The sequence below is a fragment of the Mirounga angustirostris genome, unplaced genomic scaffold, assembly GCF_029215605.1.
Source record: "Mirounga angustirostris isolate CCGP_5_RB_7025 unplaced genomic scaffold, mMirAng1.0.hap1 SCAF_3, whole genome shotgun sequence".
NCBI classification, from domain to species: Eukaryota; Metazoa; Chordata; class Mammalia; order Carnivora; family Phocidae; genus Mirounga; species Mirounga angustirostris.
This window is the reverse complement of record NW_026991711.1, coordinates 64,928,458-64,955,169: the sequence shown is the minus strand read 5'-3', so window position 1 is coordinate 64,955,169 and position 26,712 is coordinate 64,928,458. Positions and strand designations below refer to the sequence as shown.

General features: G+C 39.9%; 1 protein-coding gene and 1 long non-coding RNA gene across 2 annotated transcripts in view; one reads left to right on the top strand and one right to left on the bottom strand.

Moving 5' to 3' along the window:
* Positions 1-3,460: 3,460 nt before the first annotated feature.
* The window catches only part of LOC135363843 (uncharacterized), a 101,028-nt gene continuing 77,776 nt past the window's right edge, over positions 3,461-26,712 (bottom strand). The window contains exons 2-3 of the long non-coding RNA XR_010410030.1: positions 7,743-7,984; positions 3,461-5,086 (exon numbers count right to left, since the gene is read on the bottom strand). This is a non-coding gene — a long non-coding RNA (uncharacterized LOC135363843). The remainder of the gene's footprint in view (positions 5,087-7,742; positions 7,985-26,712) is intronic.
* SERTM1 (serine rich and transmembrane domain containing 1) lies at positions 8,361-8,988 on the top strand. Its single transcript, XM_045867526.2, has one exon. It carries the CDS (start codon positions 8,361-8,363, stop codon positions 8,682-8,684), a length of 324 nt encoding a protein of 107 aa, XP_045723482.1. The 3' UTR covers positions 8,685-8,988.

Genomic DNA, 26,712 nt, shown 5'->3' with positions numbered 1-26,712 from the left:
TTTGCAATATACACAAATATCAAATCGTTATATTGTGCACCTGTGTGATAATTGTGATTTTATAATAAATATATATTCCGTCTTCCTCTCTGTTTTTGGCACCCTAGGAATTTCCTGCCTGATGAATGGCACAATGTGTCTTTTGTTATGTTAATGAGGTGACTTTGAACCACACCTAATGGTGGGGGCTCATTGTTAGAGGAACCCACCTTGTGATTAGAGGGTTGGAACTTTAAGTTCAACAGGAAGGGGAGGAGAGAACGGAAGGAGGTTGAATCAATCTCCAGTGATTGATGATTTAATCAATTATGTCTATGTAATGAAACATTAATAAAAACCCAAAAAGACAGGGTTCAGAGAGCTTCCGGGTAGGCCAACACAGGGACATGGTGGGAGAGCGACACACTTAGCATGGAATCTCCGTGCCCTTTTCCCATAGCTTGCCTTATGCATCTCCTCTGTCTGGATATTCCTGAGTTATATCCTTTTATAATATACTGGTAACCTAGTAAGTAAGATGTTTCTCGGAGTTCTGTGAGCTGCTCTAGCAAATTAATTGAACTGGAGGAGAGGGGCTTGGGAACCTTTGATTTATCCCCAGTCAGAAACACAGGTAACAACCTGGGGCTTAGGACTGGTGTCTGAAGTGTGTATGTTGAGAGGCAGGGTCTTGTAGGATTGAACCCTCAACCTGTGGCATCTGATGCTATCTCCCAATAGATAGTGTTAGATTTGAGTTGAATTGTAGAACACTCAGCTAGTGTCCCTAGAATTGCTTGTTGGTGTAGAGAATGGCTCCTAGTCCCGCCTCACAAATTGAAATTGCTATCAGAACCTATATAACCTGAAACTAATATAATGTTATATGTCAATTATATCTCAATTAAAAACAAAAACAAAAAGAAAAGAAGACTATTCTCTCTTGACCCAAGATGTCTCCAAAGTCCTTATCTTTGGGTATTTCCACTATAGGACAGATGCCCATGGCCACTTCTGAAGATGACTGATGATATAAGATGAACATAATTGGATTCCATGATTCTGGAGGTCCATATTGAGATTCAGACCAGTGAGTGATAGCAGCAGTGAAGTCATGAGTAAGGCTGGCTAGTGAGTCACCATTCCTGGTCTTTAGGTAGCATCTCCCACAACCATGGATCCAGTTTCCTGGATATATTAAACTTCCTCTAACTCATCCTCTCATGCTTCACCTCTGGTACCCATGGCTTAGTGGGCATAATGAGCTGATGGTAGCAGCAAATAGTTGAGCTTTTCCAATGCTGTTGGAAAGATTCCTCTGAAGAATCAGGCTTCTATCATTGTGTTTCTTTAGAAGCTTCCAACATTTTAGCTGATTTACTGCAGATTATGCCAAGCATATTTTTTCTTTTTTTTAGATTTATTTATTTATGTATTTGAGAGAGAGTGTGTGCGTGGGGGCAGAGAGAGAGAAAGAGAGAGTCTTAAGCAGACTCCACACTGAGCGCAGAGCCCAATACAGGGCTCGATCTCATGACCCTGAGATCACGACCTGAGCCAAAACCAAGAGTCAGACATTTAACTGACTGCACCACCCAAGCACCCAAGCATATTTTCTTAACATCCTTGGGGATAAGTCATTTTTTCCCCAACTTATATGTTGAGAAATTCCAAATCTACTGAAAAGTTGCAAGAATAATAACAACAGACACCTATATATTCTTTAACCAGAGTAACCAATTGTTAACATTTTGACATATTTGCTTTATCATCTTTCTGTATCTGAGGAATCTGCTTAGATTTAGAGTGGACTTCATCAAATGGCTGCTGAGAAACCAAATTTCCGGGCTCTACCCTGTTCTCTTACAGCAGTTTTAGAGGAATCCAAAGTTCCCTGGCACCTGAGAGTAGACTAGAGATACCTAGTGGTCTACATGTAAAGGTTTAAAGAAAATTGTAGTAATCACAAAATTAAGTTTATAAGAACAAAATCTTTCCCAGTGTCATACTCTATGAGCAATTTCTGATTAGACAAAAAGTATATTGAATATAAATTATTTTAACTGCAGAGGGAGAATGAGAGACAATGGAAAAGGAGAAAACACCATTCCATTCTTCTACCTGAGCAGGGTTTAATGAGAATTTTTAAAAAATGTGTCTAGCCTTATTAAAAATAAGTAAGATTTTTTGTATACTAGTGCTATGATTTAACCAATTCTAGCTGCTCCAAGAATAACAAATGTTTTTCTTACTACACTTGTAACATACTGGAAATGATCAGATCCTAGTGGAGGGAGGGAAATGACCTGAAAGCCCTTACTAAAAATACTGTAACATCTTGAAAGGCTAGTCTTGCTTCTTACCTTCTTTCTTCCACACTGATTCATTTTGACCTTGCCTATGTTCTTCAAGTCATTATTTCTCTGGCTATTTGCTTTTTATTTAAATGAAGTGTTTAAACCAGTGACCTTTTCTCCCGCTCCCTAAAAGAGATTTTTATTGTTCTGCTGCTTCTTAAACAGCTTGTGTTTCCTTCAACCCTCAAGTTGATACTTTTCTCATTTTGATTCAGACTCATAGTGTTAGCCAAGAGGGGCCCAATATCCCCAAAAGGTAGGACAGAGCCCTTCCTGGTCTTTTCTAAACATCATAAAAGAATCATGAAAATGCTGTGCCTACACCTGGCTTTGTATTTGACCTGTTTTTTTAAACAGAACATCATCCATTTAAAGTATCTTATTCTAAAACAGTGTTATTCTTAAATAATTATCCTTCCTAAGGCAGTGTTTTGGACATAAAATCTTCACATTGAATATAAATGTAACATAAATTTATTAAGACTAATACTTTGATTTTTCCAGAAAAGCAGTGATATATAAATGCAAGGGAGGTTATATCTACAGTTACATTTGAGGTTGTACAAGATGGATGGCCAGTCATTTTCATATCTCCTTTTGAAATACTTTCTTGTGTTTGAGACTTTTTTTTAACTTCACTCAGTACACCATTTTGTGTATTAAGAAAGGAATATTCTGAATATTTTGTGAATTAATAGCTTATGTGGATAACTAATTTTTAAAGAATTAAGACCAAGTAATTGATCTAGCATAAAAGCATTCTGAGTATAATTTAGTTATTTTGCTAAGGAAATCTTTTACTGGGCCTGAGGGTAATCCAGATAGACAAAAGTCATCACAAGGGTAGAAAGATATAGGAGACTGGTCTGAATCCAAAGCAACGTAATGACCTATCCTAGAAATGGATTTTTAAAATATTTTAAGATAATTTTTTAGCTGATACTAAGCTATTACTTTGTCATTTTTAAAATTTTCACCAAAATACAATGAAAAAACTCTGAACTTATTTTCTGATCATTCATTTGTGAACAGTGGGTAAAGAGAAGTGTTAATTTTAATTTTTTGTCTTACATTATCCAGTTTAGATCCATGACTTCCAGTGTATTATTCAGACTCTTCATCTTCTGCATGTCTTCTCATAAGATGGTACTCAATTCAATATTTAATAACAGATAGACTCAGTTTATTTCCTTACTTGATTTTATTTTTTATTGGACTGTTACAGGGAATCAGAAACAGAATTCACATACAATTCTACTCTCCTAAAACATTATACTGATAAGTAAGAGCAGTTCTCAAATATATGGATGGCTGAATCATCTTTGAATAAGGATAGCACATAAGATAATAAACTTTATTTTCATTATTGCAAGCCCAATGGGTAAGTGTTTGCCATTGACCGCAAGTGACAATTTACATTTAGAAATTGTGGGAAGTATGTATGTCAGCACCAACCTTCTCTCATCAGCCAAAGAAAAAGCATTAAGAGAGAAGGTAATTGTGTAAATGCTAAAGGAGTGGCTTGAGATCTCATATAAAGCATACTATTTTCTAAGTAGAACTAAAAACAACTTTACTTAAATGTGATAAGGTCCCTACTAGATTTTGGAAATGGTAATCTCTACGTGTCCTACAGAGAAAGAGATCCAATATATCATTATAATATCAAATTTTATATTTGTAGACAGAAACAAGCATTTTACCATGTCATATTAATACTTTATCTGTCAAATCATTACTAATGGTTTGGGAGGACAGCCTTTTGGAGAATGACAGCAGGACTTGATAATGATAAAATGTTGATTCGACATCCTAACAGCCAGGGCACAAGGCAACAAAGCGGCTTATCCCAGTTTTCCACAACAAAAAAAACCTTTCAGATAGTTGTTATTCACATAGACACGTATTTGAAAAAAGGTCAAAGTCAGAAATTGCTGTGCCAGATTTGAGGCTGACTGTAGGCTTAGTTTCATACACCATTATTTTACAGACGACAAAGCCATGGCATAGGCCCCACGCACTCACTGGCCACCAGAGGTCTTGCAGTGCCTGTGTGAGCAGACTCAGAGATGGGGGTCTGTCAGCTCTTTTTCCTTTTACCAGGCATGAAGGTACACGTCAGAGAGTACGCTTTTGTTCTTCTAAAGCTTTACAGTTCTCATCATCACCCCATGGGAAGGAAAGCTTCCATTCTCAGGCATGGCGCAGAGTGTCGTGGAATCAGAGACCCCCAGGTTTGCCTCTAAACTGTCTCTTCATCTCCCCACCTCACTGGGCTCATGGAGACCTTCCATGTCCACTCTTCCTCACTTCAGTGCCTGCCTTTTGTAGATTTCTTCCCAGCATGGGTTTTTATTCCGAGAGACAAAGGGAAAGCAGCTGACCGTGAACCACAACATTTACACAGATCTTCATTTATAATGTTGTGATCCAGCTGTCTCATTTTCCTTTCTCAAAAATCACTTTCGGAGGATGGCTCAGAAAAAAGCATCATCATGCCCATGTGGTTTTAGGTGCCATCGAAATGGCAGTACTCTGGTGCTGCCCTGACACAGGTCAAGGCTATGCATTTAAGGTGAAGTCTCTCTCTTCTTTTCTTCAAACCTAATCTGTTTGGAGAAACAGCCCAAGAAGCATCATCTTGAAACATACTTGTTTGATTTCATTTTCACTGCGCCATTTTTGGCCCCATTCACATGGTCACAAGTCCTGAACACGTACAACTGGCCTCATCCTGAACATTATACAGACTGTCAAAACGTTCAGCAGAGAGAAAGAGGATTTATCAGTTTTTAAAAATTCAGTAAGAAAGTGAGAATCAATGGCATCAAATTAAAATGATCTCTAACAGTGCATATATTCTGTTGTTTCAAAGTAGAACAGTGAAATGAAATTTGCGTATCTGTCATTTAGAATTACAACATATTCTGGAAATGATATTAAATCTGAAATACTGGGAGGAGAATATTTAAAGAAGAAAATATTTAACTGAGAAATGTCAAATAATGACACGAGCTTTCATTTGTTCATTTCCACCATTCTTCCAAGACCACTTGGAAGATCAGATGCTTTCCCCAAATCTACCTAAGTCTCATTTCCATAGACCACTGAGGCTCAACAGTGGGCCTTTTGTTTGAAAGAAGGAGATCCTCAGGATATGAAAAGTATTCTCGGAATATTTACATGTAAAGAAATGCCTTTGTTTTAACAAGGCGTCTGGTAGCCAGTTGTGAGTTCTGCCACTAAATTGCTGATACTCTCGTGACACTGTCTGTGCCTCCAGCCACACCCCCAGAAAATGACAGATTTGGGTAGTGAATCCAATTCCAGCTGAATCTGTGACCTGCACATGCCAGAACTGTAGGACTAGCAGAGACTTGGAAAGTTCCTCAAGCCTTTCTAAGCGTTCAGAAGGAGCTGTCTACTGGGATGGCCTTTTATAATTTTCTAAGGATGCTTATGGAAATGTTCTTATAGCCTAGCTCAGGACCTCTTAGCGAGGTAGGAAAGGTAAGTGTTATTGCATAAATGGGAAGACTGAAAAATCAAGACTAAACTGTGAGCTAGCCCAGAGTAAGTAGCAGATAGGAACTAATGACGCAAGTCTTCGTAATTTTCCTCTTCCCATTACAGTTGACAAAACTAAGAACACAGTTCAGGCGTGGAGTCTAGTCCCTCCTCTGTCACTGTCTAGATGTGTACCCTGAGTAAATCATGTCTTTGTGGCTCAGTTTCCTCAAGTGAGAATAATAATTCCTGCTCCACCAAGGAGCTGTGAGGAACACACAAAATGCATAGTCCCTTCTTCACCCATGCTAGGAAAAGAGGATGTAAAATCCTTACTACTCAAATGATAGGAAAATTGAGACCAGACGGTACAAGGAGTTAGGATGAGCAGAAGCCCAAAGTCCTGGGCTATCTTCTAATAAGATATTTCTTTTGTCAAATCAGTTAGCTTCTTTGTCTCTCAGTGTCCTCAGCTAGACTTAGGAGGTCTTTCCAGAATAAAGAATATTTCTTTCTATTCAGCCCATAAGGTTTCCATCCTAGTTTTCTCTCCTATACATCATGCTGCCTCTGAAACTCTATTTTCCCTAAAGATGAATGGCTGAGACATTTACATGCTATAAAAAGGCAAGGGATTGCCAAATCAGTGTGACACATTTGAGTCCCACTGTGATTCTCTCTCTCTTTTTTTTAAGGATCGTTAGGAGCCTGTAGCAGCCTAATGGAATTAAAATCACCAAGCAAAGCATAATGAGGAGTAGGAGTCAAATTATTTTAGGAACTACTAAGACACTGTATGTGGCCTACTCAGAGGAATTCACTAAGATCATTAGCCTGCATGACACCCAGCAGGGACAGCCATCTCAGAAGTGTCCCCTCCTTCCCAGGGATCATTAATGCTGCTCAGCTCAGACCACAGCGGCCAGTGTCAGCCCCTCAAAGAATCAGCCACTTAATTAGATCTGGAGAACAGAAGGGAAAGGCAAGTTTTCAAGGTAAAATGCAGGGCAGAGTTTAGGAAAAGGGAAAGCCAGGGGCAGAGTGGATCTTTTCACATTAGCATTTTACTACATCTGACACAAGGAGATATAAAATTTTACAACAAATGGATTGAATGCCATAAGGAGCTAGGAAGAGCATCTTTTCTGGACTTGGAAGAGTCATCTGCCCGGAGGGATCATCCTCCCTCAGGCTGCATTCCTCGCCCCCGTGTGGACTTTGTGGGCTGGAGGCCCAGGCAGAAACTGGCTGTGACTTTTCCAGTGATGGAGGAGAGGGTGTCTGAGACACACTGCACCCACACTTGGAGCCTGGGGAATCATGTGGTATCCCGCTTGCTACCTGCCTGTCAGTCTGCTTTGCTTCTGGTGTTCCTCACAGGGACCACATTAGGAGGGAGAATATGGTGAAGAGTATTCTTTGCCTCCTGGCTGAGAGAAAATTATTCCTTCTCCACACCCATTAACACACATACACACACCATAACCTTATTTTGGCCCAACCCTTTATAATTCACAAAGTGCTTCCATGCCTATTTTCTTGATCCCTGAATAACACAGAGAGGGGATGGGGCAAGTGCTATACATTTCACAGATGAGAAAAGTGAAACTCAGAATAATGTAGGCCATTTGCCCAACATCCCAAAGGTAAAGGGGAATTCAGGCCTCCTTCAAAATTACATCTCATGACAGCAAACCTTGTACTTTCTACCATTCAAAAGGAATCCAACCTTTTTTCTTCTAAATTAATCTGAAGTTTTTTGTTCAGTACTAAAGTATGCAGAACAAGGTACACAGGTAGATCGAAAAGAAGAAACATGAAGAAATGGCCCCACATTTCAAGAAAATGAATTTTTATAAACAAATTGAATTATAAATGTTCAACAAAAAGCAAACTTACATGTGCGGCGTGATTCTTCAAAAGTGTGGTTAGAGATAAATACTGGCTGGGAAGGTGCTAGTGGGCTGGAGGTGCGCAGAGTTAATTTTCTGGAGAAGGGAGGTTTGGCGCTGATTTTTGGGTCCTATTCTCAGAGCATCTACTTGGAGCATCTGTTGAAATCACAGCAGATGGAGCACATCAAAATTGTGTTTTCCTTTTTATTTATTTTAGTTCCTTGGAGAAGCCTGGCACCTTAGGTACTGTGGAGGTAAAATAAAAGTTCATTTTTATATCATCATTTGTAATATAATGATATAAACATTATCTATTTCTGGAAAAGTAATTCTGTTCCCTTCCCTTCTTGAAGTGAAAACTAGAAATGAGATTTAAATGTGTTATTTTGCGAATAATGCACTCAGCTGTTTTTTTGTTGTTTGTTTGTTTTTGCAGTGCCAAGGGACACCTGATCCCCTGCTGCCTTTGAAAACCAAGAAGTTTTGTTGTGCTGATTTAACTGCCTACAATCTTTGCTGATGCTATCATAAAAAAAAAAAAAAAATGCTGATTCTGTCCTTTTTAACCCCTGTGTGAAACTGACTTTTAACATACTTGTGCATTCTTTGACCCTCCATAAAGATGTCTGAACCTGACTCTTCATCTGTATTTTCGGGTAACGTGGAGAATGGAACTTTCCTTGAGCTATTTCCCACATCCCTGTCCACATCAGTGGACCCTTCCTCAGGCCACCTGTCAAATGTCTACATCTATGTGTCCATATTCCTCAGCCTTTTAGCATTTCTGCTTCTGCTTTTAATAATTGCCCTCCAGAGGCTCAAAAATATCATCTCCTCCAGTTCCTCCTACCCGGAGTATCCAAGTGATGCTGGAAGTTCTTTCACCAATTTGGAAGTCTGTAGTATTTCCTCTCAAAGGTCCACTTTCTCAAACCTTTCCTCATGAAGAAGATGGAAGAATTCCTGAATGCTGCAGCAGCCTAGGTTTTCCCTTGCAGGAAGTGTCACATGAACCAGCTGCTTCATGAAAGAAATAACCCCTTTCTTTTGCAACCAATTAGACCTGTTTCTCCTCCTTCACCCCTCATTTCTTGTTCCATTCATGATGCTTTTCATTTGTGAATGTAGGAGTTGATGCTGACTCAGAGAAATGTGTGCAAACCTCGAGGGGCAGAATTTCACACAAACCACCTGACAAATTGGAGCGGACCTCTTCAAGGTGGATCAGTTCATTTCACTCTGTGGGACACCTGAGGCAGAACTTATCTGAGGTTGCCTCACAGTGGGTGCTGGATATGGACTCTTGTACTTCATTTCTCTTTCAAAACCGTGAAACCAACTGAGCTAGCAGAAACTGGCAAAATTAAGTCTGAGCTACTCAGAAGATATTCTCCATATTTAAAAGATAAAGTGGAAATACCAAATTAAAAAAAAAAGTCAATTTAGATTTAATGTATAACATTCCTAAAACTGGAGGCAAAATATGCTAAATGTTTTATTTTCACTTTAACAAATGAAAATCATATTAATTGATGAATTAAGTCATCATGGAGAAGTTTTGGAAGAGTTTAACTTTTAATAGCAAGACAAATACGTGTTATGATGCAGACTGTAATGTATTTTTGCCTCTTGGGTTTTTTTTTCTATCTACGTTATAGTCATAATACCCCTACTGTTGTGGAATTCTTTGTGATAATTGCTGTTACTAAGCGACACGCCCTAAGAGACAGCAAGAAGTTTTTATTTTATATTTATACTTTCCATTAGTGGAAATGAAGCATATGGAAAATAGTCACTTAGTTCTGTTTTCTGCAGTAATAACTCCTAGCAGTCATGTTAAGCATGTTCCTTTATTCAGTTTCATAGTCTTATAATTTTAGTGCAGAATTCTGTTAAGGCTCCCAGATGTCAGATGTTTGCTCACTCACATTAGGTTGCAAAACCTAAGTGACTGAATTGCTAATATATATGTTGTTATATGCTCCATGAATGTTACAGGTCTCTGATAATTAGTTGTTCTATGTTAACATAATACTTTGCATTAGAATTCCAGGATGTGGGTTTTTATTAAAAATTGTAGACATTCAAGTTACATCGCTGCTGGGAGCTTAGTGATCCTGGGAGCCACGATACTGTGGTCACCCAAGCACTGAACTTGGGGGCTTTGTCCATGAAATGAGGCATACATGTGAGCACAGACTTGGAATATGGAAGAAATCAAGCTCCCCCTAAAAACAAAACAAAGCAAATAAACTACAGCTTCTTCAGAGTAAGAATTTTAATTTAATTTTAAAAACAAATGGCCCACAGCATAAACACTGAACTTCGTCAGCCTACAGAGCCCACTGCATCAACATGCTCTGTCTTCCCATGGCAACTGGATCATTTCTTGTTCAAAACATTTTCTAGTCTTAAATAGTGGAGCTTCAGTACATGCTTTGGATTGATTGTGCAGGCGATACCCTCTAGTAACTCACATGGGATAAAGAATCGACCATTTTTACAAGGTATATATTTGTCATTCTAAAATGCTAAGAGAGATGATGAGGACTGGTAATGAGGATCTGAAGGTTTCTTTCCTTTTTTTTTTTTTAAATCCATAAGCTTCACTTAAATCAGACCACATTGACCTATTTATATCAAAAATGTCCCCAGACACTGTAAGACCTACACAGAGTTGCTGTCCTAAAATGTGTAATTAGTGAAAAATTTGCCTCTGCTGCCATTTAAAGCATGGCAGTATGTTGCAGTGTTATATGTAGTGTAAATGTTGGACTAGAAGAACTCCACTATTTTAGATCATTATCAGCAGTCTCTCAATATGTGTGTGTATGTGTGTGTACTAATGTATATATATATTTTCACACACTCCCAATTAAAAGTTGTGTGAAAGCTACAGGATTACAGAGGCACTTGTGTTATCACTTTTGTTTTTTGATTAATTTTGTGCTACTTTGGTTATTGGGGAAGAAAGGATATGGATACAGTGATTTAAAAAATAATAATAAAGGAGCAAGTTTGCCATACAATAGGACAATCTCAGTATGATCTGTTCTAAGGGGTAACTTTATACTCTATCCTTCTGAAAGTAAAACTGCTTTTTAAAAAAATCTGCAGGCCTACCCCTGCCCACCCCCACTGCTGCAATGGTTCTTGCTCTCCAGGTTAAGTAAAGTAATTAGAACCAACATTCACGAATGAAAATTAGGACTTGTCAGTTTTGCCAGGATAGCAGATTATACAATTTGAGATGAATTGGTGTTGTCTAAGAAGTTCAGAAAGGTTGGAAGACTGGTTTATAAATAAAGAAGTAGAGCCCATTGAAAGCCTGGTTCTTCTCTTACTGTTTTCAGTGAGGTGGTACAGTCTTCTCTCCTAGGAAGGCTTTTCCACCACTCTTTTTCTACACATCCTCTCTGAAGCAGGGTCAATAATGAGTGACCCCAATGTTAGCCTCCCTCCACCCCTGCAAGAGTCCCCTAGCCTTGGGGCACTGAGTTCCACACTTCCCTGATCAGAAGATTCACTTGGATGTTTGGAAAATATCCTGGTTCCCAGGCCACAGCCCAGACGTGAGGAGTGGAGCCAGAGAACTGGTATTTGTAACAAGGACGCTGGGTGATGCTCGTGATCAGTGGGACACATGGTGGCAAAGGAAGGGTCACATATATTGCTCTAGTGTATTTGTGGAGATAAGAGGTCTTACCTCTCATCCACTGCCTAAGCAACTGCTGTTTCTCCAAGCTAAGTTCCCCATCCATGCACAGCTCACAGCACCCCCACCCCAAAACTACTCACTTTCCTGCAAAGGTCTGAACTTCAGGCCCCCTTCTCAGTGGAAAACTGCTGCTATCATACTGGGCTCAGTATAATAAGGACATGAGGAAGGTCGCATCCCTTCTTCCCCATAATACCACTTTCATAAGACCATGTGCAAATAACGGATGAGGACTGGGGGCTAACTGAGGGATTTATAAAATGAGAGAAAATATTTTACACTGTATTAGTATACCAGACTATTCTCACAATCCAAACAAAACAGTAGCACGACTAAAAAATGAATCATTCTTGGGGCGCCTGGGTGGCTCAGTCGGTTAAGCCTCTGACTCTTGGCTTCAGCTCAGGTCATGATCTCAAGGTCGTGAGATCGAGCCCAGTGTTGGGCTCCATGCTCAGCATGGAGTCTACTTGAGATTCTTTCCACTCCTCCCTCTCCCTCCCCCTTCTGCTCTCCCCCTGCTACTCATGGTCTCTCTCAAATAAATAAATAAATAAATAAAATCTTGGGGGAAAAAAAAAAAAGAAACATTTTCAGGGAGAACTGCCAGTTTCTAGAATTGACTCTGCCTGAAGTCTGCCTTTCCCTGTTGGAGGCTGCCACTTCAAGTCAATGCCAGGTCTCACTCTGCTTTCGAAAGTCCTCTAGGATCCATCCCAGTTGATACAACATACAGACCCAAGTCTTCAGTACCGCATTTCCCAGAGCCTGAGTTACTCAGGATAGAATGCTCAAAGGGTGTGTGTGGAGGGGGTGAGTGTGGGTGGGTACTGGAGGGGAGGCTGTGGGGGAAGCTCAGAGTCTCCTAGGCCAGCTCTCTTCAGAATCTCTCCATCTGTGAGAGAACAATCGTGCTTCTCTTTCTTCTGGTTATCCAGTGGGCAGCTCTTAAATCCCACATGTGTCTGTGTTCGTGTACACAGACTCATACACGCAGAAACTCACACACATACACTTTCTTCCACACACATATAGCCCTCCCATTGAACAACAGTGTTCAATGTTTAGAGACCACACCTCAATTTTCAAAGTCCATTTACCTCAATTTAACCCTGCCTTCAATGGCAAGCAGAGTACAGTAGTTCCCCCATGTTCATCCTTCTACTCCAAAACTGTGCCTACACACCTTTTTAAAGAGACAATTACTAGTAATACTCCTTTTTATTGCAAAAGAGCTCACTGACCCCCTCCCCTAGTCACATCTGATTATATGAAGACCTCATCAAACCACTGCAAGCACTGACTGCTTTTCTTATCTCTGATAAGATCCATTCTGAAGTAGGGTCTTCTCCACCCTGAACACTGTAAGGAGACCTAAGTCCCTTGTCACTAGACATAGCAAGCAGATATGGTTCCTGCCCTCATAAAGCTTACAATCTAGTGAAAAAGACACAAAACAAATGAACAAACAAGATGCATAATTACACTTACCATTAGCACTATGAAGAGAATAAAATGGTGAAACGATAGACAACAAGGCAAAGTCACCTAAGATAGGGTGGTTGGGGAGGGCCTTTTTGAAGTGTGTTGGGAAGAATATTCTCTCAAAAGGAGTAGCATGTACAAAGGCCTGGGCAAGAAAGCTCAGCTTATGGGAGTAGAGAAGTCAGAGTGTTGTGGTGCAGAGAACGGAGTTAGAGGTGTGCAGGGACGGATTATGTAGGGATTGGTAGGTTATAATAAGAGTTTGGGTTTTATTCTGAGTGCAGTGGGAATCCACAGAGGATTTTAAGCAGAGCCATTAAATAATTGAATTTATGTTTAAGAAATATTACTCTAGCTGTTTTGTGGAAGATAGGCTAGAGATGGACAAAAAGCCCTATTCAGATCCAACCTGGGTGGAGTATGGGAGTGGGTGGAGAGTTGTTCTCCCTGCTACAAATATCATATCTGTTCATCTTCTAGCCATGGAAACGGTCTTAGCTTAGAATTAGTGTTAGCATGCAACTCTCTTCCTCTCCTCCTCCACCACACACTCACCTCCCTTCTTCCCTCCCTCCGTCTCTCCGTCTCTTACACACACACACACACACACACACACACACACACACACACACACACCTACCTCCCATTCCCCCTCCTCTCCTCTCCTTACTTGTCCCCATTTGGCCCTTGATACACTCTTTCAATCGTTTTCAGTCCATGGTAACTCTTTTTCCAGCATTTTCAACATGATGTGTGACTAATATTCCAATAAAACTCTAATATTGGAGCAAAGTTAAAGCATTAAAGCATTTAAAATTTTGCTCCTTTAAAAATTCCATTCCCAAAAAAGCTATCATTTTTTATGCACTATATGGCTTATCCCTCATGATTCTAGCCTCTTGTGAATGGTTGACATTTTTGAATAGTTTCTCCTCAATTACCTGCCTGCCCTATTTAACTAAGTCTACGTGCCAGAGGACACAGGGTGTGGATTCAGACAGACCTTTGTTCAAATCCCTAAGCTCTAAATATTACCTCTGTGACCACAGGCAACCTCTCTGAGCCTCCAGATTTTAGTAACCTAAAGAGAATAGTTATTTCCTTATAGGTTGTAGAGGATTAAGTAGAAATTGTATGTAAACTATCTAATACTACATTGCTTATTACGTGGTAACTAATATTGTATATGCAAACATGAAGCAAACATCATTTAGAACTTTTGGCCCCGAAGGTTCAAATTTTCCCATTTTTTTCTGCTTACCATCTACTCTTCCTTGCCTCCATGAATTTAATCCCTCTTCCATTCTTCTTTATTCAACCTCTACTGTTCTGCTTTTACCTAACCCCTATCTGAGTCTCCCATGACCTCAGTGAAGACCCATGAAGGGAAGAACTCACACAGCTGTTTCCCTCAACAGCAGTATTTACTTATTTCAGCCTATCCCCTTCCCAAGGACTGTGCATGTTAGAGACAGTGTAATGTGTCATAATGAGAGCCATAATGGTGGAGAGACAGATCAAGAACCAAGACTGCTGGTGAGCACCGTTTGATTTATGAAGCATCATAAATATGCTGGAGGGATTTGGGGTTACAATCAAACGAATGATTTAGGAAAGTCAGATTGGGATGTGTCAAGCAACACTGAGGCCTCTGTATATTTGCCCAAATCATCCAGTGTTGGCCCAATTAACAAGCACTTCTGGACTCCCAGTATGAGCTGCTTGGCTGCACAGCATATTGTTGGTCTCCAAACTGTCTTTATTTCCTTATATTTGGAGTAGTCTTTGTACTACTTATCCCTTGCATTCAAGAATATAAACTTATTGACGCATTTTTGCACATTGCTACTTCTAGATTACTACATTTAACAAAAGTAGCTTCTAGTTTGTTTTTATAATAAAATTCACTCAACCCCAGAGCTGTAGTAACCCTGATAATTCAGAAGATAATTCAAGATCTCCCAGTGACCCAGACATATCATTATAAACATCATTTTTGTGGTCTACATGCATAAATTCCAGTCCAGAGGGAATACTGGTTAATAAAATGCCAAATTCATTTACTATAATATCAGTTGCAATAACATTAAAAGTATCTAAACATATTTACCACTAGTAATAAAAGTAAATTCGTTTAGCTCAAGACCATTATTCAAGCAGGAATAATAATAAACAGTATTAATTGCCAACACTTAGAGAGTCATTGTGTGTCAGACAATCTTTTAAGTGCTTTATGTATTCACTCATAGCACTCCACAAGGTAGGTACCATTATTATTCCCATTTTACAGATAAGGAAACTGAGAAAGGTCACAAAGTGAGTGGCAGAATCAGGGCTTCAACTAAAAAGAAATCAGGCTTTAAGTTCTACAACCTCATTATTATGCTTTACTCCTCTCTTCCTTTCATTCAGAAATAGTCACTTTTAATAGAAATTGGGAAAATGTTTACTCACAAAGGCAGGTTGAGGAATAAATAAATAACCAAGGGTTTAAACTTTATAGTACACCCCAGACCAGTATAAACATGTACTTACTGAAATGGAGAAAAGAGCATAAGTTATTGCTCTTTTACCTATGGACCCCGGTTCCACACAGCCCCTTTGTCACTGACCTGCCTGAGGCTGAACCTGTGCATACTGAGCAAGGGCCTGTTTCTGGAGTGTGGACACAAAGACATCTCAGCCCCGTGGACAGCCTGGGAGCATGGGGACATATATGCAAGATGCACAGGGAACCCCTTCTTGCAGCAGATTCATTTCTGATGAAAAGACAAGGTGTTCATTCATTAAACAAACATTTATTGAGCACCCATTATATATACCAGGCATTGTTTTTTGCTCTTGGGATCCAAGAGTAAACAAAGCACAAAAATCTTTCAAGAAGTTTACATTGTAGTGAAGGACAGACAATAACAAGATAAATAAGTAAAATAGATAGTAGGTTTGATAATTTAAGTGAATAGGAGAAAAAATAAAATAGGAAAAGGAGACAGAAAGAATTAAATGTGACTGAAAGTTTAGACAGGGGTAGAAAGGGAGATTTTTCTGAGAAGATGCTATTTGAGTTGCAAAGAGCAACTTTTTTGTGCCCTTCTTCCCCCAAATTAAATTATAACCCAAAGGATGATCATCTCAAGATTACAGAGTAAAAATGGTTATTGAACCTCTATTATTTCAATCACTCAGAGTCAGCCAACATAAACCTATAAACCAAACAAAGCTTTCATAGATTTATGTGGGGCGGCGGGGAGAACAGAAAAAAAAAAAAAAAGATTTCTTACACATTGAATTGACTTCTTGCTCTGTCTTCCATCTACTGATGTGGTCTATGTGCCCTGCTTACTCACACAAAGGATGTATGTATGAAAACAACTGGTTGGCAAATTAAAAATAATATTAACCATTTGCTTTTGCTATCCAATTTCAAATGTTTTGGTGATTATTTTCACTTAATAGAAATAAATGCACACTTTGGTGTAATGCCAACCCAGCCTCAGCTAAATGACTAGAAGTGGGAACAAACTGCTATTAGCATTTACTAGCTATAAAACTAGCTCTAATGGAAGTCAAAAGGAAGTCTGTTCCCAAGTGGAGGATGCTTAAGCCAGCTGTTTGCTATATGTGTGGGTGCTGAAGAAAGCATTCCAGTAACAACACCAAGTCCAAAGGCATGGAGGTCTGAGAGGGCTTATTAGCAAGTCTGGGGAACTGTATAGTGTTCCACATCATTAGCACATAAACACAGGCATGAAGACAGACCACCAAAAGACCACCTTTCAAAATGTCTCAGCCTTCCATTCCTGGTGTGACATCTTAATTCTTGGTGTCCTGGTGTCTGAACAGCACCTCAGAACCTGTAGCTAGATACCCTCTGGGGCACTTTTACAGTGGAGACAGGGAACCTGAAATCCAAGATCAAGGACAAAGAGTTTATGTGAGGAGGTCACTCCTCCTTTCCATCTTACCCCATACACCTCCATCTCTGAGGATGTGAGAGTAAACTTCTACTGATGACCCTGGGACAACAAAATTGCTAGTTATGGCTCTTCCAGGGGCTGGTGGGAGACGGTCCCAGACAGCCAGGGCTTAAACCTAATGACACATTCAGGCATTATCCTATAGCTGGGGATTGCTGCTGAGCGTTCATAAGCAGGGGAATGACATGATCATATGCTTCACACATTTATTTTAAAGTTGGAATAATAATATATTTGAAAGTACTTTGCAAATCTTAAAATTTTATTTTTTTCCCCAGTTCTTGGCACATAGGATGGCTTAGTAACATTTGTAGAATGAATGAGGGAGGGGCACCTGGGTGGCTCAGTTGTTAAGCGTCTGTCTTCGGCTCAGGTCATGATCTCAGGGTCCTGGGATCTAGCCCCGCATCGGGCTCCCTGCTCAGCAGGAAGCCTGCTTCTCCCTCTGCTGCTCCCCTTGCTTGTGTTCCCTCTCTCCCTGCCTCTCTCTCTGTCAAATAAATAAATAAAATCTTTAAAAAAAAAAAAAAAAAGAATGAAGGAGGGAGTGAAAGACAGACCAACCACGCAGAAACAAATTCCCTATACTCCCAGAAGAACAGCTTTAGAGCCCTTAAACCTGTGAGCAAAACTGATCCACAGTGATTTCATGGGCACCATCTAAAAACTTGATGGAAACTACTTGAATTGGAGAGCTTCTAAGGATCTTTCCAATGTTCTATTTCATCATGGAAACTGTAACAAATATTCTCTTGCTTAGAAAAGTGAGCGGAAAGAAGTCAGACTGAAAGATATGTAACCACTGCTTGGATCACTGACTTTTTGAATTGAGAAATAGTTTGATAAAGCAGGGCATACCATATGCCAAGAAAATGTTCATGAGGACACGAGGAAAGTAGGAATAAGCCAAAGAACCCAATAAATTGTGGAACAGGAAAAAGGATCCTATTCGGTTCAATAAACCTGGCATTTTTGGAACTTTAAACTTTTCTTTCTGTCTGTACTATTGCAGCTCTCAATCAGTCATTCCATATAAATATCAAAGTATTTCAAGCTTATTTGTACTCTTTGCTTCAGTGACCATGCAGACAATTTATGTTTACAAGGCTGAATGAAATCCACAGTTCTGCCTGAATTCCTTTTCCCCTTTAGAGATTTTGCTGCCTTCTGGTTTGGGTTCCCTCCAATTTGTGAGAATAATGTGTTCTACCACATCCTCTCTCCCCCTTCCTTCTGATGCTATCCTTCATTAACTGCAAAGTTTCCTCTCCTCCATGGATTCCACTGGCTTCTTCAACTTTTCCCAGGGACAAACAGCCCTCTCACTTAGGGACTTGTCTACCTTGTGCTCAGAATCAGCAACATCTGCTAGCTTGTTCTCCTACACCCTGGGCTACTTACAACTGTCCTGACTTGTAATCCCAGCAGAACTAAGGTCCAAGGGGACATTTATGCCCCAATCTACAAAAAGCTTCTCCATAGGATTTGATTTACAATTACACTGACATGAGAAAGCACTGATGGAAAAAATTGACTTATGAAATCAGTATGCACGCTCCAATCATTTGTGACAGAGCTCACTATCTCAAGATAAAAAAAATTTAGAATGATCAGGTTTGCTTTGGTGACGGAATGGCTTTGTCTTACTCTTAGTACTACTTCTGTTCTAAAATATAACTAAAATATGATCTTAATAACACTCTTTCTTCCTACATTAATGCCACATTCAGTATCTCAGATTTGACACAATAGCTTAACCAAAGAATGTCATCATCTATGAAGAGTAGTATTTTTAAAAAGTGCTCATTTCCTTATAATACACTGTTATTCTCTGGATGGGCCTCCTTGTCCTAATTTAACTTGGGAAGGAGAGAGCAGGTAGGAAAAATGATGAGACCTTGGGAGCATAACTCAGGAGGTAGGGGGAGACCAAGTTTGCCATGAAGAGGCAGAGCAGTTGTGGAGGGAAATTATCCAGTCGATAAAAGCTGGTCCTTAGGAAGGCACTTGAGTGAGTTAATGCAAGTTGTCCAAGGCAGCAATGGGGATCTTAGCTCTCACTCTCTCTCCTCCTCTTGCCATCTAGACTTTATGAAAGAGTTGCCTCCCCTTTCTTGGCTTTATTCACTCCTCAATCTACCACACTCTGTTTTTTGCATACACATACACCTTTGACTGAAATTGTTGTGCTCTTTGACAGTCACCAACTTTTTTGTTGTTAAATCCAGCAGACATGTCTCAGTTGCTCCATTGTCTGAATTCCCTGCAGCATGAGACACACTGTTGAACATCCCCCCTCAAAACTCTCTCATCCTCTTGCTTTATAACCCCTTTTTCCCCAGGTATTCCTCTGGCCACTGTTTTCCAATACCTTTCTCTGCATCTTTTTTTCTTTTTTGACTCTTCTTTTAAATATCAGTGTCCCCCAGATATTTGCCATTGGTCTTTTTTCTTTTCATTCTATGTACTTATACCTACTCACATGGAATTCGTTTCCATTTTCTTGCTGATGACTCTCAGCCAACCTATAATCCAACTTTCCCCTGACCTAAACTCAGCAATCTAAAACTAAATTCCTCATCTTCCTGCCAATGCCCCCCAACCTGTCCCATCTCTTGTCTCTACCTACTGACTCTTCCTACTGCCTCACTGGCACTCAGTCACAAAATCCTGACCATCAGGCCTATAGGTTCTAGAATTCAGCCACTTCTCCCTTAATTCCATGTTTTCTTTCAGGCTACTTTTCCCCACTGGGTCTTCCAACTTCCACTCTCATTCCCCTTCAATCCATTCTACAGTCTGCAGCCAAAGTACTCTTAAGAAAATGCAAATCTAATCCATCATTTACCATTCTTAAGTGACTTTCCATTAAACTCAGAATAAAGATAAATTTTCTCTACTGGTTATAAGGCCTTCAGGCATGGTCCTTCCGTTCCTTATCTCTTACTATCCCAGCCTTCTTCTGGGTCCTCCCACTCAGTCCTGCCCACGTGTTCCACCCACCTGAATATGGAAGGAAGGAAGGACTTGCAATTTCAATCAATCTCAATTGATCAATCTCTCTGTCTCTCTCTTTCTTTTCTCTCTCTTCCCTAGATCATTGCACATGCTGCTCCTTACGTCTGGAAACACCAATTCCTCTCCCTATCCCTGATGTCAGTCAGTCAGATAGATTGATAGATAGATAGATAGATATAGATATCCTTTACCTTTTCACTTAGATGTCAGTTCCTCCAGGGGTCTTCTGTGACCCTCCCAGGAGGGGTCAGGCATCCCTTATAGGTTTTATACCTCCCCTTGTTGGAATACACAGCACTCATCACTGTGTTGGTTCATGTGTCTCCTCTCACACATGATACGTGGAGCTCCTTGCAGGCAAAGCTGCAGTTTATCCTCACAGCCCTAGGCCTAGCATATAAGATACCTTCAATCAAGGGTCCACAAATAAACAAGTGCTAATCTAAGAAAAACAGAATTAAATTTTCCTCATGCACATTAATATTTCAATACTGAATTTAGAGTAACAAAACCAAATACAATTTACTTCTACATGTTTTTTTTTTATAAGCTACACAATACCTCATAAAACAAGTGAAAACAAGAAAAAAGGTCTAAGTTTAAATGGCTTTTCCAAATCATTTAACTGCATAAAGCTCAGGGTAGCCTTTCTCAGTGTTTCAGCTCTTCTGACCTGTAAGCTACCCAAGGCTTTGGATCTATTCCTTTTAGCTTCTTTTGAGGCTAGAGAGCTATTAAACACTTCACTCCATGCCCTTGCTATTGACTGTGTGTGCCCCCAACTGTCGCTAATTCTCTTTTGGACCTACTTTCTCTTTGTCAAAGGAAGCTCTGTGACTCACCAGCTTACAACCTGGCTTCTTAAGCTAGTACACCTGTTTGCTCAAAGAAGATGAACATAATTAACCACTACACACCACACAATTAAATTAGGAAAACACTGAATAGACAGATCTCTGCAGAATCAGAAAATATCTGCTTAGGAGCTGCAGGTATCTAGAATCATTATTTTTTCTCAGCATGAGGTCACAATTCAGCCACACTTGTCCACATTGTCATAGTGAATACTAAAATACAACAAATAATTGCTCATGAGGGAACTATGCTCTTAGTGCTCAGTGCTTTTTTCCCCGCACAGGAAAATGATATTTTACCAAAAATAATTTATACCTTGGCATCTGAAGTAATGCAAATTGATGAAAATATAAGACTCCATTAAAATTAAGGATAAGAAATACTTTGGCTTGCACAATGGGCAGATTGAGAACTCTGGTGAATGTTAGAAATGTGGGCCGCACATTGTGTTCTAAATGCACTAATAGAGGTTAGTCTGTTCCCAATACATGTGAAAACACACCCTACATAAAAACCTTAATGTATATTTACTGCAACAACTGTATAGAATTTATCCTAAATTTGTACTTCTTTGTACTTCTGAAAGTAGGAATACAAAAGGCTAAAAGATTGGCAGCCTCAAAGATTTTTATTTTAAGATTTTATTTATTTATGTTTGTGTGTCAGAGAGAGAGCAAGCAAGCACGAGTGGGGGAGGAGGGGCAGAGGGAGAAGCAGACTCCCCACTGAGCGGGGAACCCCATGTGGGATTTGATCCCAGGATCCTGGGATTATGACCTGAGCTGAAGGCAGATGTACCACCCAGGTACCCTAGCCTCAAAGATTTTTAAACACAGATTTAGAGGGTCTATTTTTTAGGTCCTTGTTATACAGGTTCTATGATTCACTAAATAATTACATAGGTGTAGACCCTATCCTCAGGTTGCTCACAGTGTGATGAGGAGAGGAGGAGAAGGAAAGGAAAAAAGAAAAAGAAGAAACAAACATTTGCTGAGTATCAGCTATGGGCCAGGAACTATATAAAATGTTATATATAATTTCATTTAATCTTCATGAAAACTCCATGTGGTTGGGATTATTAGCTCTGTCTGTCACAGAAAGAGATGTTCAGTGAGATCTGCTTTCAAAGATTATCTTGGTGGGAACTTGCTGAAGAGCAAGGTGATAAGAACTGTACAAGCTACAGAAGGAGGCAGGCCTGTGTAACCCAATGGATGATAAGAAATAAGAGTGTGGGAAGGAGATTTGCATGGTTAGACCTTAAGAATTTGGAGATCCCCATTTTAATGTCTCTGTTCTGAGAAGACAGCTAGAAATATGGGTCTGGAGTTCAGGGGAATTCAGGGCTGAAGGCATGAATGAGATCCTTAGGGATTAGGTACAAATCCAGCAGAGAAAAGGCTGAGGACTAAACTTTGGGTTTAAAAACAAAACAACACAACAACAACAAAAACACCACTTAAGAAAGAAGAGGAATTCACCAAAAAGGCTAAGATGGAATTGTCTGAAATGCAAAAAAAGGAACAGGAGAACACGGTGTCATGGAACAAGGACTGCAAAGTAGAAGCAGATGTCCAAGGAGGGCTGCATAGACGTTTATGTCTCATATGGGGCGGGGTGGGGGGTGGGGGAGGCTGGTTGAGTGATGGGCTGAGGAGAAGTCTGCTGAGATGGAGGGGCAGAAGATGGACCAGAAAGCAGATAACTTATTGGTTTACAAACTGGCCCCCATGCAGGGAGGTCAAGGAAAGACCAAAGAAAGAGGCAGACCATTCCAGACTGGTAGGTAGCAGCTTTCATAAGCAATAAGAAGTAAGTAAGGGAACATAGGAGTCTTGTCCTGGAGGCTGCAAGATGAGTAGATCTCCACATCTGCCTGCTGGAAGTTTATACAGAGGCCTTAGCTGGGTTCAGTCATGTACCGTCCAGATGGTCTCAACAATACCTTACTATCTTAAGGCTGTGTCCCTGAGGCAGCATCTAGTGCGGGGAAGGCAGGTGGAATGCACACCCCAAGGACAGGTGAAGACGCTGGGGTCCTCTGATTACCTGGGTCCAACTCTCAGGCAACCAAAGGTCACATCCTCCTCTCGATGACCTCCTCCAACACAGTTTTCTCCCAATGGGTGGCACACTCCAAACCTAGCAGAGGGCTGTGTATAGAGTCTCAGAAATGTTTGTTTAATGCCTGAATGAAGGATTTAATTAATTAATCCTTGAAGGACCCCAGAGAAAATGGGAGGAAATGAGATCAAGTGCTGAGATTCAGCCCTGTACAAGAGGGACGTCACCTCTTCCTTTGAAGCTGGCATCACCAACAATAAGCATGTTGTTGAACAGAAGAGACACTCAACTGTTTGTGGAAAAAGGAAAGAAATTATATTAAGGGTGTTATCAAAATATAGGTCATCAGTGTTCCTTAATTTCAGTTAGAAAATCTTATTTTAAAAAATTTCTATCAGTGCTTGCTTCGGCAGCACATATACTAAAAAAATTTCTATCAGGGACACCTGAGTGGCTCAGTCAGTTGAGCGTCTGCCTTTGGCTCAGGTCAGGATCCCAGGGCCCTGGGATGGAGTCCCCATCGGGCTCCTTGCTCAGTGGGGAGTCTGCTACTCCCTCTGCCTGCTGCTCCCCCTGCTTGTTCTCATTCTCTCTCTCTCTCTCTCCCATAAATAAATAAATAAATAAATCTTAAAAAATAATATTTATCATTTATTTATTTAAATAAATAAATGAAGCCAGCAATGGAAGTTGAATTTTGGTAATCAACGACAATTTTGTAGTAGGCATGCTAAAATGGCCTTCTCTTGATTCTTCACCATAAATGGCACAAGCCTTTCACTGTTGATAGTTTAATACTATGCTTAAAAGGAAATAGATTATTGAGCATTATAGAAATTAAGTTATTTTAAAATATGGTGATGATTCTCATGCTGCTATAATATAGGATATGTTCATGGATAAAAAAAAGATGAGATGCATAAAAATAAGAATGAAATGTGGAAATTTGTTCTTCTAACTTGGTGTTTATCCAATGAGTAAGGACAGAGCCATAGGAAGAAAAGATGTTAAGAAACTCTTTAAAAAATATAACCATACAATGGGCTTAAAATCCTATGGCTATGTCAAAAGAAATGTAAACCTGTAGAAAATTTAGATATTGCTTAGCAGGGTTTACCTGTTCTATTCATGTCCTACAAGTGCCATCTGAGACAGCACTGGGAGTCCAGCCCCAGGTAAGAGCAAATTCTGCAAGACGTAGCTCTCTGTCACAGAAACGCCAGCTACCTCATTTCCCTCTTCTCTGACTTGGAAAGTCTGCATTCCACACGTATTGGCTTCTATGCTCCCTGTCTAGGCTTCCACTGACAGGAATGAAAAGCCAGACATTTTTAAATGATGCAGGTTATGGAACACTGGAAAATCGTGTTGTATTCCCAAATGTTCAGAGGATAAACTTTTTTAATTATTCTGAGATTCCTAATGAAACACCAATTTTCTCCAATCCCCCCCCCCACCAATGTTTTCAAGGAGTGATATCTGGATAATGAGAGGTAATAAACTAATTTCCTTTTCCTCCCCATTCTCATTGTTACCACATGATCAACTGGAATTGAATAACTACAATAATTTCAAAAACTGCTACAATCTGCAAACTGCTTTCTTCCATGTCTCGTTTATTCTCTACTGTGCTGCCAGATCAATCTTCCAAACACATGCATAATTTACCATGTTGAGGCCCTGTTGAAGAACCTACAATGGCTCCTATTGTCTGCTACATTAAGTCTTAATTCCTTGTGCAGCTTCAGATTTTGGCTCCATTCCTACTTATATTTATACTACTTATACTCCTGCACTCCAAGGCACTCTCCTCTTGAACATAACCATCTCCTTTCTGTTCAGGGCCATTCTCATCTTTGACCCGTGCCTATCCTGTCCTGTCGCCATTTCCATACCAGTTGGAATGCCTTCTTTTCCCCTCCAACCCCCTCCCAACTCCTTTTCCACCCCTCCAAGGCCAGGGTAAGCTCTACACCTTCCAGAGTGTTCTCTAACTCTTCCAGTCCCAGTTGGGCACCCTTCCTGCCAGTGGCAAACAAAGTCAAAACTAGGTAGTATTTGGGAAGGAGATAGATAGTATACTTAATTGTTCTTTGTTGGGGCCTCTTTGGAAATACATCTTAAATTTCTTTCTGATTCCCTACATAATCTAGGAAAGGGCAAAGCAAGTAGGAGACCTAAATACTTACTGAGGCCTTGAGTGTAGAGTATGTACCTGTCCTTTAGCTCTGAGGTCACAATGGTTTATCTCTGGCTAAATGTCAGCAGCTGGAGAACCAGTTACTAGCATTCTTACTACAAACCCAATTCTCACATTGTATCTTTAGCAAATGCAAATCTATAACTGGTTCAGTCAAAGAGAAGCATTTAGAACTGCATTCAATTTTAACCAAAATGAAATGTTTGCCTCTGGCTGGTTTTCACTGTTTTTTCAGAAAAGTACTGTTGGTTTGGAATTTGTGCCCTAATTTAAGTGTGATAAGAAGCTAAAGAGAAGAAATTATGTGGGAGCTTATGGCTGTGGAAACTTTAAGCCTTGGTCATCCCCAACTCTTTTATGTCATTTGTTAGCCTGGGCTCAATTCCTGTGGTCATGTTGCCTGCAAGAATTTCCATTACTTCAGATGGCACCCTTTCAGGGCTACTGACATTTAGTGCCTGTTTTAATACTTTTGACTCATTTAGGAAAGACATGGCTGATGTGGAATGAAATGGAACTTGGGATTCTTGGTTGAACTCTTAGAGTCCTGTTCATCAGATACTTAAAGAAGACATAGGCCTTCCCTAGACTCTCCTCAATCTATTTCCTCAATCATTTCAAATATTAGAATTAGCTCCCCCCTGAATTTTTATTTTAAATGTTAATTATATATTAACAAAAGAACCAGAATAAATAGCATTTATATTTTTGGTTTTCTGTGATTATTTATGTCTCTGCCTTCAGAATGAAATCATTTCCTTCCTGACTAATCAGAAGGCTGAATTTAGGTAACAGAGTATAGTTGTGGACTGAAACTAGATTTCTAAAAAGAAAAATAATTTCATAGCTGACTATGCATGTCTTAATTGAATGCCATCCTACACTGCCTGGCAACCACATAGTCATTCTTCAAGACCAAGTTCAAATGTCTTTCTCTCTGTGAAGCCTTCTCTAGCTTCCCCAAGCAGAGTTTGGCATCTTTCCTTCATATCCTAACAGCACTTTTTTTTTTTTTTGTGAAGTCACAAATATTTACTGAGCACCTACTTTCCATTAGTCAGTGTCTTATACCCTTGCCATAATATACTTTATGGAGGTTATCAGCTCGCCCATCTGTCTCGCCCTCCCACTCAACTTCCAGAGGGTGAGTACTACGTTTTACTCATTTACCTATCCTTCTGCACAATGCTTGCACACAGTACATGCTCAATGGAATGATTTATACCATAAACTACAGGAGGCAGTGGTTCCTGAGCAGCTACATGAGTAACATCAGAGACAGGGAGACCAATTCATCAAGTCTGTGGTTTTGAGGTGGAAGAGTTTGTCTGGGCTTCTAGCCTTGGGCACCTGAGGTGAAGGTTGGGAAGATGGAGTTTAGGCCTGAAAGTCTGAGCTGTCAACAGAAATCATCTAAATAGCTCCTGGATTTGCCTCCTATTACCTATTACCACTGCTTCTAACTTCTTAAGACATTCCTCATTTCTTGCCTGAATTTACTGATGACCTCTAAATTGGTCTCTCTAACTCCATAGTATTCTTTTCCTCCCTAGTTTCTTCTAATCCATCTTTAACATAACCATTAGCCTGATCTAAAAACAAATACTTGTTTGCCTAAAATCCTTTCAACCCTTAAAATCTTTCAGTGATTATACAT